Source organism: Chenopodium quinoa, unplaced genomic scaffold, assembly GCF_001683475.1.
Source record: "Chenopodium quinoa cultivar QQ74 unplaced genomic scaffold, ASM168347v1, whole genome shotgun sequence".
Taxonomy (NCBI): domain Eukaryota; kingdom Viridiplantae; phylum Streptophyta; class Magnoliopsida; order Caryophyllales; family Amaranthaceae; genus Chenopodium; species Chenopodium quinoa.
This window is the reverse complement of record NW_018744582.1, coordinates 2,548,322-2,561,420: the sequence shown is the minus strand read 5'-3', so window position 1 is coordinate 2,561,420 and position 13,099 is coordinate 2,548,322. Positions and strand designations below refer to the sequence as shown.

Sequence of the window (13,099 nt, the reverse complement as noted above, 5' to 3'; positions counted from 1 at the left end):
ACAACCTTAAGTATTAATTAACCAAAAATAATACGGAGTATTCCGTTAAAAAAAACATATATATATACATAAATACTATTTACGGTTTATAAATATTTCTCAAATAAATAAAATAAGTACTCGGTATAATTCAATACAAGTAATGTAGATTGTAGACTATATATGAGCAGTCACTTTTAATGTTTCATTCATTCACAATTCACAGACTTATAAATTGAGTCAGAACTTTAAAAATTATAGGGCTTTTGCCCTTTAGATATTTTCTGCAGGTCCCATTTATCTGAACTGTCGTTTTCTTCTGCCCAAAAATGTTACCAATTTTAACCCCTTTTTCAGGCAATCACTCCATTTGGGCCAATCAATATTTAGAAATTTTTTAAAAAACATAAAGTATTAAATAAACATCGCCATATACGAGTAATACGAGTACATATACTAAAATTACGGACCGTATTATCGTGCATTTAAAAAAAAAAAAAAGTTACTTTGTATGTTATAACAAGCTACAAATATGAAAGGAAAAAAAAACAAAAAATTATAGTGTATACTGTATAAATAAAGGTAGGTAAGCTAGACACAAAAGGCAAAAACTTATTTTATAAAGAAAAAAACAAGCTTCAATTAATTACTTTAGTTCAAAAATATACTCCGTATGATATATTTTGTACTCTTTATACAACCGACAAGAATTTATGACGTTACTTAATCAGAATAATATAAATTGACAAGTTTGTTATTTTCTCTCCTCATGAGATAACACTTCAACATGTCTTAAAAAAAAAAGATAAAACTTCAACATTATGATTTCGCCAAAAATCATCTAGTGACATCTCATGGGTTTAAATTCTCTGTCTCACTTTTCATGCCCAATTTGTGTTCAACTTAAATTTGATTGGTTGTCATAATTACAAGGATCTAATTTTCAAACTTTAATAGACAAAAAAAATATTATGACAACCAATCAAAATGAGTGGAATACTAATGGGACATGAAAAGTGGGACAGAGGATTTAAACTAAAATAGATGAGTTTAAATCCTCTGTCCCACTTTTCATGTCCCATTTGTGTTCCACTTAATTTGATTGGTTGTCATAATTACGAGGATCTACTTTTCAAAATTTAATAGACAAAAAATATTATGACAACCAATCAAAATGAGTTGCATAGTCTTGTAGTTGCTAACTATGAGATTATAGTTTTTGTAAACTAAAATAAATATATTGTACTTGTATAATGTTATGTTAATAAGGGTTTACAAGTATAAGCTAATTGAAAGATAAAGTCTTGAGATGTATGTTTTGAGTGATCATATGAATTCATGATTCATTCAAAAATTTACCTGAATAATGTGAAATCGTCCTTCATTCGGACATCATCCCAAATCTTACACATATATTCACTATGGCGGGGTAAACATGATGAAAATTTGAGAAAGAACTTTAGCTAAAGAAATAGAAAGTAGCTAATAATTCATGCATCAAATTGTGAAATTGTACCATGATTTTGTCACAATCTAAAGGTCTTCATAAAATTCCAACTAACCATGGGACCAACATTGAGTAAATAGACCAGCTATTTTCACATCAATATTAAATAAAGATAGGTAAAATAGATAAGTAAAGATGAAAAGTCTTAGATATATGTCTTGCAATATATCTTACAAAGTAGTATTTGACGAGACTGATGGATAACTCACGTGGTTAGAGCTTTTTTTCCAATCTCAAGAGATTATGGGATCGATTTTCATCATCCGCCCTTGTGACTCTTTAAACACACACACACACAAAAAAAAAAAAAAAAAAGGAAGAAGAAGAAAGTAGTATTCGATAATGATTATAACTAGCAATTGGAAACAACTTTGCTTCATCCACAAATATGTTTATCTTGTAATTTCATTTCATTACATTGTGACATTTCAATATGTTACTTTTTCTTATAAGTAAATCTTACAAAAAAGTATTCTATATGTTTACTTTTTATTCAAACAAAGTTTAGCAATTTCCACGCACAGACTTAAGTGGCTCACATAGTCACATATACCTTTTTTTACCCGCCACCAATTTCACAATAATATTTTATATGTGTCTCAGTATAAAATGACTATGGAAGTACGGAGTAATAAATAAAGAGATAAGGGTGTTTCAAACTATATAGAAGTAGGTTCGAAAAAGACAAACAAATAGAAAACTCAATTATTGATAAATTTACCAAACACTTCTACGTTATGCTCAAGTAACCACTTACATTGATAATGTGACAATGTAAAATGCAAACTTACATTGGACTATAAAGTGAAGGTTAAATTTTTCACAATTATCTATTTCGCTATTTTAACATACATTATTTAGAAGTGTAAAACTCTAACCGTGATAGGGTTAGGATGTTACCATAAGTCATTGCTACCAAAAACATAGTCTCAACTCACAAGTAGTTGGTCTATTGATTACAAAGAAACAAATCTAATTGATAATTAGTTAGAAATTTTGTCTTAATTGGTGAGTAAGTAATGAACCAAAAGTAATTGGTAATGATATTTCAATGATTCTCGAAAACACTTGGAATTATTTATTTATTATTTTGACGGGAACGCTTAGAATTAAATAGAAGTAGGTAAGTTAGACACATAAAGTTGGAGAAAGTTTCCATCAACAATTAAATATTAATTGTATACACTATTATGAAATTACGTCGTAAGAATAAGACAAAAATATGTCATTCATATAATTTACAAATTTACTACGGAATACTTTACAAGATGATATTTTAATATTGCTCATGAAAAGAAATATTTCAAAGAGGGAAAAATGATATTCCTTGTTACAAGATGAGTGAGCTTAGCACATAAAGTAACATCATATCATTAATGACTTTCCTTTACTACAATATATACAACTAACAACTAGGAGCGAAAATACTGAAAAATTAAACAAGGTAACATTTCAATATCACACATAAGAGGTAGGTCAATTAAACACACACATCTCGAGAATCATTTCATTAACGACTTCACTAAACTCTAATCAAGTCATTACAACATTTCAACATCGCATATTTGACATTTCCTCAGCTTTTCCCTAACCAATAAAATATTTCATCTTTATTCCTCCTCATTTAACAATCAAATTCACCAAATTATCTAGCCTTTATAACCAAGTTTAGAGGCAAAAACCCTTCTAAATTATTGTTTTTGTTTTTGGTTAATTCTTCACCAACAACTTATTATTAACCTTGCATTGTATTTAACAATTTTGTGTTGCTCAATAGTATTAGAAGAATCAATAGCAAAAAAGAGAGAGAAACAACAATTTTAGATCGTCTCAATATAATTTGAAGTGGAAGGTCGTCCTTGAAAGTGAAAAATATGAAAGGTTAGTCCTTGTCTTATGTTTAACTCGTAAATAATGTCTACTTTATAAATTTTTATTTTTTATTTTTATTTTCCAATTTCCAATACCTTAATTTTCTACATTATCCTCATCCCAAAAAACCAAAAATAAAAAAATTTCCCAACTCCTAGAAAAAAGTGAACGAGAAGGGACAGGGAGGTCCTTTTACCGCGGGATTCCCAACGACTTTTTCATATATCAGTGCATTATTTTTGTAGCCATTTATTTATTTTTTTCAACTTTTATTTCATAATTTCCGTGGTTTCATGCATAAAATTAAACACATTTTCTTACTAAAATTTAATAAAGACAACCCTTATATAAAATCCCAATTTCTATTTCTTTGATTTCTCCGCTTTTTTTTTTCTCACTCTCTTCAATCTCACTCTACTACTCTATTTCACTAGAAAAAAATAAATTAGCACCCTTTTAATCACCATCTTCTTCACATTTCTCCTCTAAAAATCGGTAATTTCTACTAATTTAATCATGCCCGGGTAATTGATTTTGATTTATTCCTTGTTTTTTGATTTTAATCATTGATTTCTTTCCTTTTTAGTTCAATTTGATCATGATCCTCAAATGGGTGGATTTAATTCAATCGATTTTGTTAAAAACAGGGTACTCTGTTTTTTATTTTTATTTTCCCATTTTTTTTTATAATTTCTTTGATTCATTTTTGTTAGTCATAATCGGGTATAATTTTTATATCGAAAAAAAAGCTAATTTAAGTTTGTGGGTATTTCCATGTTTGTGTGATTTACTACCTTTTTTTTATTGCTTTGGTATTATTTGGCCTTTTTAATCGATAATCTTTTTATGCTTCCTTTTTTGGTTTTATATTCTCTTATATTTTTTTGCTAAATGTTACTAATACTAAGATACAGTGAAATACTACCACAAAAACAGAGCTTTTTCAATTTTATATCTATTTTTCTTGTTTAAGTTGTTCGATCAATCTCGAAATAGTTGTATTTCATTTGAAAGGATGATTAAGGTTTTATTAATTTTTGATAAAACATTCTCAATTGAGAATTTTTTGTAAGTAGATTTTATTTGGGTTTTATTAATGTGGGATTTTGAGTAATTTTATTCTTATCAATTTTTGTTAATTTAATTAATTAATTTTGGTGATGATTTTGGTAGGTGAAGTGTGTGGACTAATAAAGTGAAGGAGTTTACCAGGTCTATTTCTGCTGTGCTGACATCTACTTGTGGTCCTCGTGTGTGTAAGACTGTTAAATCTTTCAATTCTGTTTCATAATAATTAAATTCTCTAAGTTTATTTATTTATTCTGATTAATGCCATCATTAAATTTATGAATGTTGAGGTCCACATTCTAATTATTTTCAAAGAAATTAGTTTTGTATAAGAGGCACAGAAAAAAAAAAAAAAAGACTCAGAAGGATATGGGGTTTCAGGGTTTGTAATATTTGTATGGATGTATGGTACTAGGCCTACTAGCCACAAAGGAAAATCGTGCAATAATGTAGATTAGATTCGATCTCAGGGCTAGTTGGTTTTAGATGCCATTATTGCTTGTATGGCAATGTGAACACTTTGGTCTCTTAGGTCTTAAAGGACTCAAACTATGTAGAACATCTTGTCACAAGAGAGGGATGACTATTGACTTCAGTTTAATTCTACAATGAGAATAATGAGATGATTTTTATCTAAACGATGTACTCCTTCCATTTTTTTTAAGTGCAACAATTGTACTTCGTGCACTACTCGTATTTATTAACTGACTTTGACTTGAATTTATTACTAGTGTATAAATGATACTCCGTAAATGTTATCATAATATCATGTAATAATGTCATATGTTAATGGATTAGTTACAATGTAAAATTTCATAATATCAAAATTTTGTAATTTATACAAACCTCCATTTTGGTGAATGTTACTTAGTTACTACAGCTACGCAAACCAAGAAAAAATGAGGACCATACACGTGGGTACCTTTGTATTAGAGAGGAGAGAGTAAGAGGTTTATTAAATAAAATTGGGCCCCACAAAGTGGAATTGTGGATGATAAAAAAATAAATAAAAAAATGTTGTCATGAATCAGGTAAAAGTGGGTAAAACTTGAAAAAGTGGATGAAAAGGAAAAACGAGTAAGACTTGGGAAAACGGGGTAGTATTAATGTGAAATTAAAGATATTAATGGTCAAAATTGTGTATGGTATGCTGGTGAATTTGTTACGCTTAAAACAACAGGGTGAATATTTGGCTATAGCATTTACAACTGGTCTGATAGGCGGAGTTTTAATGTGAATGCATTATTGTTACGGAGTATAAACAATAATGCGTTGTGTATTAGGAAAGGGATCCAATTATTTCGATATGTTACACATTATTTTTTTTCCAAGTATAAACAATTATTCATTGTATATTAGGAAAGCGATCTAATCATTTCATGATGTGTTACATATATCTGTTACTGAGTGTAAACAGTAATGCATTGTATAATAGGATAGAGATCAAATTATTTATTGTGACATGCTTAGCTTGTCTGGTTAATCTATTTATACTTTGTACAGTTATTGAAGGGTTTTACAAATTCTTCCATCACCTGCAGTTTAAGCACATCAAGGGGACACAATGAGGAAAAGAAGTCTTCATCTGGCTTTACATCCTTTCGATGATCATCGTAAGAAACCATTTCTATCTTCTAAAATTTCTACCTGTTTTTGTGCTTAACTTTATCTTGATGTACAGACTCAGATTGCAGTACTAAATAAAAAGTCATGAAATGGATTTTGCATTCATGAAAACTTATGATTTTTTTTTAATCATTTCTGTTATTTTGCAGCCTTTGAGGTATTCTACCAAGGTATGTGGAAAACTGTGGATAGATTAAGAATCAGTTCGGGGACTATAACATTTAGCTTCTTGGACCTTGGATATTTGTTTGAGGAAAAGAGTTTTCTTTCTACCCTGAGGCTTCGGCCAAGAAGAGCAACTTTGACTGACTGCACCTGTGTGCTAAGACCTGGTGCTGATGTTTCTGTGTTCTCTACACCTGATGATGCAGAAGAATCATCCGAGGAATCGCCCACAGTAAGCTTCTTGACACCCCCCCCCCACACACACACTGACACACAAAGAAAAGTGGATATTACACCGTGCTTATTATTTTCTTCATGAAATATTATCTTGCAACACCTCATTCCTTGCGCTGTGTTGACGATTATCTGTTCTGTATCAGTGTATGTCATTTCTGTTACGAGTATAATCTACATGGGAATTGATATTAATTTCTCATTAAAGAAGAAGATAGAGGAAGATTAACATACAAATCTGTTGTGGGTTATTTTACCTAATTGCCAATTATCTTGCACCACCTCATTCCTTGCGCTGTGTTGTCGATTATCTGTTCTGTATCAGTGTATGTCATTTCTGTTACGAGTATAATCTACATGTGAATTGATATTAATTTCTCATTAAAGAAGAAGATAGAGGAAGATTAACATACAAATCTGTTGTGGGTTATTTTACCTAATTGCCAATTGATTTTAGGATGCAACTTTGCTGGGCGTGTGTGTGGTTAGACTTTCGTAAATGATGATGGTTATGGTAACAAATCTATTTGTCGCAAGAAAAGTATGTTGTTTACGTTCATGGAAATTCCTGTCCCCCTTTTATTATCTACTACCAAAGGGGCCGTAATTGTCATTTTCCGACATGTTATCCTTCAAGGAAGAAGTTTAAGTTTGTGAGAAAAACAATGTTTTGATCAACATAACTTAGAGAGTATTAAAGGATGCTTCCTTGGACATATGGAAAAAAAGAGGATCATACTTTACTGGAATAAGTCTTCAATCAATCTGTCGTTAGAGGCTATTCCAGTTCTTTTTCTGGAGTACTATATAAACCTCCTAGTTTTTAACCTATCCTAATTCTGCTATCAGTTTCCATTAAGAATAATAAAGCTCCTGTCCTCTACCTTGTGAATGTAGTTTAATTAACACTGTTATTGAATCACTTTTACTCTGTGTGTGTTCTTGTTTGTTGTTTTCTTAATACTTCTCGCATCCATTATAACATATCAAAGCTTATAACTTAGGAGAGTATGCTTCCAGTAGGCACATACTTTAAGAAAGTCCTCCTAACTCTTCAGAGTTCAGGACAAATTACAACTAGTTCCTTCAATCAATGTTGATTGAACTTGTACTTCAGATAGGGGTAGATGTGTATGTTATATTACCTTGTTTTTTGTTTTGTGAATGAGGAAGATGCCTGGAAAATTCTAGTACTACTGCAACTTTGCTAACTTTTGTTTAACTTAAATCCAAATTTAGGGGTTACATTATTTTTCACTTGAAAACACTCCTAATTAGAACTTATTTGAATCTATCCGAACTAATTAGCCCTCATCGAACCTCTATTTAGACTTGATGAGTGGCCTCTATCCCTTGTTTGAACTTACGTTATTAGGTGAAACAAAGCCTATCTGGATGACACTGTTGACCACTCTTTTGAATACAGGGATGGTTTGATGCAAGAATAACTTCTGTTGAGAGGAAACTGCATGACTCTGAATGCAACTGCAAGTTTTATATCAAATTCTACTACATCAGTGATGACAATGCAGGAACTGACAGAAAAAAACTTAGCAAGGAAATTGAGACTGTTGGGATCAATCAAATATCCGTCTTACAAGTTCTCGAGCAAAGGCCTTCAGAAAATACACATTATAGGTGGAATCTGGCAGAAGACTGCACATCATTGTCGAGGACTAAACTATTTCTGTCTAAGTTTGCTTCTGATATATCTTGGCTTCTTGTGACATCAGTTCAGAAGCAGACTGTATTCGATGTAAGAGCGATAGAAAAAAAGATAGTCTATCAAATATTAGACACCAACTTCAGTCCTTATTCAACTTCTGTCCGTTTAAGTAGTGTGAATTTCAGGACAGATGGTGATATTACATTCTCAGCTGTTTTCTCATTTGTTCCGGTGGACAATGAACAAGTACCGCCTGTCCCAGAGGTGAAGGAGGAAGAGGATCCTCTTTCTGGATATGAGCTTACAGAGTTAAGGCGATCAAAACGTCGTAATGTACAGCCTGAGCGATACTTGGGTGAGATTGGTCTCGAGGTGACTGATACTACTGCACTCAGAATAGGGTACAAGTTTTGGAATCAGGAAGATTTGGCCATTGTGCTTGTAAATAATGACGAAGATAGAAATTCTGTTTTAGAAGATCCTCAACAAAATCTCCAACATGCTATTGAGTTATATTCAGGGGATCGCATTGGAGTTGAGACAATAGACGAGAATCTTGTTAAAGATTGTACTAGTGATGAAGACAGTCAAAAACAAAAGCAGCGGAAGCGAAAATATGTCAGAAAAGAGAAGGAGAACAAGAAAAAGAATGCTGAAAAAGCAGGAAGAGAGAACCAACTTGCTATTGTTCCTCTATCAGATGGTAACAATCAAATGCCCCGGGAACAAAGTCATCTCCTCAATGAGATCCGACAAAATCCTCTCGACATTGATGATGATAATGTTCCTTTAAAGTTCTACAAGCGAAGATTTAGAGAACGGAGAACTACAACTTCAACATCAATGTCAGGACGTATGAAGAAAATCTCAGAATTAGATGATTATGATCATGAACCAGGACATGGAAGAAGGAACTTTAGTCATAAACAAAATCAGAAGTTTAAGCATCGCCCTTTTGCTTCTTCCAGGAGTGATAAGCACTCTGAGGATCCGTCGAGAAACAAAAAGAAACCATTGGATATTTCTGCTTACAAGGACCTTATATCAACTTACATGAAGAACATACAGTTGACAATAGAGAATAAACAGCCTATTTCTACTGATGCGTGGAAAAACCTTCAAGGAGCGTCGTCTATGTATGAAAAGAAGGCTGCTGATGAAGCTCGACCTCCCGAGGAAGTAGAAGAAGAAGAAGAGTCTGAAACTGAGATGTTGTTTAGAGAAATGGACCTTTGTTTAGCTTCAGCATATTTCGAAGAGGAGGTACTAAATGCTTAATGTTCTGTTTAATAACCAATTGCAAACATCTTTAAGGTACTAAATTTTTATGTTCAAAATATACTATAATAACTAAGCATTTGCAACTTATGGTGCAGCATTCAAAGGCTGAAAATGGTGATGAACCAGCTGAGAAATTCTTCAAAAATGATGGATCTTGTCAGCATGTGTTCACCATAGATGATGAGATCGGGATTCTATGCCGGTTGTGTGGATATGTAATCACCGAGATCAGAGATGTTACACCGCCATTTGTAAGTGAATTTGAGGTTAATTTATTTAGATCACTTCTATTTTGAACTTCTCCATAATAACATCACAAATCACAATTACCATATACTCTATATTTTCTTTCTTTATATATGTTCTTTCTGGTGCACTCAGATGCGACAATCAGGATTTACAGCAAAGCATGACAGATATGATAACAAGACTGAAAAAGATGATACTGAGCATAAGCTGCTGGATGAGGCCTGTGCTGATCTTGTCTATAATCCCGCCTCCTATGAGACTCTTGTGTCCGAATCAAACGACAATGTCTGGGGTCTAATCCCAAGTATAAAGAAGAAATTACATGATCATCAGAAGAAAGCATTTGAGTTCCTTTGGAGAAATCTTGCAGGGTCTTTGATACCTTCAGAAATGGAACCATCAAGCAAGAAAGTTGGTGGTTGTGTAATTTCTCATGCTCCTGGTGCGGGGAAAACTTTTCTTATCATCGCATTCCTTGTAAGTTACTTGAAGCTATTCCCAGGAAAGCGACCTTTAGTTCTTGCACCGAAAACGACACTTTATACATGGTACAAGGAGATTATAAAGTGGGAATTTCCGGTTCCAGTGTATCAAATACATGGCCGAAGAACCTACAGAGATAGAATTTACATGCAAAAAGTCGGGACTGCTTCATCAAGTCTTGTACCAAATGGAGATATCATGCATGTTCTTGATTGCTTGGAGAAGATACAGAAGTGGCATGCTCACCCTAGTGTTCTTCTCATGGGTTACACCTCCTTTTTATCACTTATGCGAGAAGACTCTAAGTATGCTCATCGTAGGTATATGGGTCAGATTCTGCGGGAAAGTCCAGGGATTTTGATACTTGATGAAGGACACAACCCGAGAAGCACAAAGTCGAGGCTGAGGAAAGCTTTAATGAGGGTTGACACAGAATTCAGAATTTTACTCTCAGGAACTTTGTTTCAGAACAACTTTGGTGAGTATTTTAACACCCTTTGCTTGGCAAGGCCAAAGTTTGTCGATGAGGTGCTTCGAGTGCTTGACCCAAAGTATAAGAAGAAAATAAAGGGGCAGAATAAAACTCGAACTTCCATTGAAAACCGTGCCAGGAAGGTTTTCATGGACATCATTGCAAGGAAGATAAACTCAAGCGAGACAGAAGAGAGAGCTGATGGCCTAAACATGTTGAAGAACATGACAAACAAGTTTATTGATGTATATGAAGGCGGAGGCTCAGAAAACCTGCCTGGCCTTCAGAGTTATACTCTGATGATGAAGCCAACTCCTTTGCAGCATGAAATTCTTGTGAGACTTCACAAACACATGAATGTGGCTCGAGGATTTCCCTTAGAACTCGAGCTCATGATCACCCTAGGATCGATCCATCCATGGTTGATCAAATCTGCTGTTTGTGCAAACAAGTTTCTTAGCTTGGAGGAGCTCCAGAGCCTCGACGAGTTTAGGCTGGACCCTACAAAAGGGTCAAAGGTGAAATTTGTCCTTGGACTGGTCCAAAGGTCTATAATAAGGCGAGAGAAAGTTTTGATCTTTTGCCACAACATAGCACCAATTAACCTCTTTCTTGAGCTTTTTGAGAGAATTTACGGGTGGAAGAAAGGTCACGAGGTTCTAGTCCTTCAAGGGGATCTCGAGCTTTTTGAAAGAGGAAGGGTGATGGATAAATTCGAGGAACGTGGAGGGCCATCAAAGGTATTACTCGCTTCAATCAATGCTTGTGCTGAAGGTATTACTTTGACAGCTGCCTCTAGGGTGGTCTTATTGGACTCTGAATGGAACCCCTCAAAGCAAAAGCAGGCCATTGCTCGAGCTTTTAGGCCCGGTCAAGAGAAGGTGGTGTATGTTTATCAACTATTAGTTAATGGTACTTTAGAAGAAGATAAGCATGGTAGAACAACATGGAAAGAATGGGTTTCTTGTATGATATTTAGTGAAGAACATGTGGATGATCCTTCCAAATGGCAAGCGGAGAAGATCGAAGATGCGTTATTGAGAGAAATTGTTGAGGAAGATCATGCTAAGTCTTTCCACATGATTATGAAGAATGAAAGAGCTTCTTATGAGAATCCTTTGAAGGTGATCAGTGAGGAATAAGACCATCACCCTCCAAAAACTGTAAAATGTAAGAATCCTCTTCTTTGTTTTTCATCCACATTGCATATTTTTGTTTATTTACGAACTCGTTATCCTTGATTGAGCAGAACTATTGTATAGAACCCGGAGGATGATCATGGATGTTTGCGTTCAATAAAGCGGGAATGTCAAAGATGATTCTGATGTAGTTATGTTTATGACTAACTATTTAGATGCAAATTCTGCATTTTCCCTGATGCTTATGCGGCAGAGTTCGCGGATCATGATAGTGTAGTCTAATGTTATAATATGCAGCTCATAACCTGAAACTGATGCTCGGAGAGGTACCCCTTCCATTCCAGATTAGTGTTTTTAAGGTTGTGCATATATTAAGGAAATGTTAGTTAACTGGTGTTTGAACTTATTTGAAATTATTAATCCGTATATTAACTTATATTAGTTGTAACTTGTGTACCTTGGGCTCTTGGCTTTATTTGAACTTATCCGTCTTTATTTTATCGATAAAGGAATAAGATTTTAAGTTATAACTATTGCTTGATTTTGAGTTAAATACATGGGCTTATGAATTTAACCAAGAATGTATAGTGGATTAAGCTGTGCACAACTTCACTGTACAAAGTTGGGCTTTGGAAAGTTTGTACTTCGTACATTTTGAACTTGGGCTAACCGGCTAAGAAGATAATAAGTGTCTATGATATCGGACATGAAAACTATTCGCCCCAAGTACAATGGGGCGAGTATCGAAATTGTCCTTAATTGATTTGCAAAAGTGGTGGCCTTGGACAAGTATGAAAGGGTACTAGAGAGTCAAGAAGCCTTTTCAATAGAAATTCGAATTTTTCTACGAATTTTTGAATGGAGTCTTTATATACTCCTCATGACTAAACGTCTTTATAAGCAATAAGTTTAGTTTGATGTCATCGTCATTGCTTTCGTTGAATTTCTACTTCTTTATCCCATCGACAAACTTAATTATAAAGGTCTCATTAACGTTTATTTTTTCCTTTTGTGCATAGAAAACTACAAATAACAATGATATATGAAGGACTCAATCTCAAATCTTAGATATCTCCTTCACAAGTACCGAGTATATAAATATTAGAGCGATATGAATGGGACTAGTGTATCTCTAGCTATCATCATAAATGGAAATTAAAAACCCAATGGACCCCTAGGAAGGTGCTTGGGACTTGAGAATTTTTTCCAATGTTGTAAAGATATTCTTACTGCATGTTCCACATCAATAACAGTACAAATTGCTAGACTAGTAAACCAACTACTCCGTAGTAAACATAAAAGGTGTTCATCTTATTCATCCGAATACCAAATTGTAATATAAAATGTAACAGTTTTTT

General features: G+C 33.5%; 1 protein-coding gene across 6 annotated transcripts; it reads left to right on the top strand.

Annotated features, from left to right (window-relative positions):
* The first annotated feature begins 2,929 nt into the window (after positions 1-2,929).
* Positions 2,930-12,274, top strand: LOC110699341 (SNF2 domain-containing protein CLASSY 2-like). 6 transcript variants are annotated; one of them, XM_021876860.1, is made up of 9 exons: positions 3,467-3,853; positions 3,945-4,006; positions 4,532-4,614; positions 5,930-6,039; positions 6,202-6,449; positions 7,878-9,380; positions 9,494-9,649; positions 9,780-11,772; positions 11,852-12,274. In XM_021876860.1, exons 4-8 carry the CDS (start codon positions 5,991-5,993, stop codon positions 11,742-11,744), a joined length of 3,921 nt encoding a protein of 1,306 aa, XP_021732552.1. In that variant the 5' UTR covers positions 3,467-3,853; positions 3,945-4,006; positions 4,532-4,614; positions 5,930-5,990; the 3' UTR covers positions 11,745-11,772; positions 11,852-12,274. The 6 variants fall into 6 exon arrangements, with proteins under 6 accessions (XP_021732550.1, XP_021732552.1, XP_021732551.1 ...); XM_021876858.1 differs by lacking the exons at positions 3,467-3,853; positions 3,945-4,006 and adding an exon at positions 2,930-3,367; XM_021876859.1 differs by lacking the exon at positions 3,945-4,006.
* Positions 12,275-13,099: the final 825 nt, after the last annotated feature.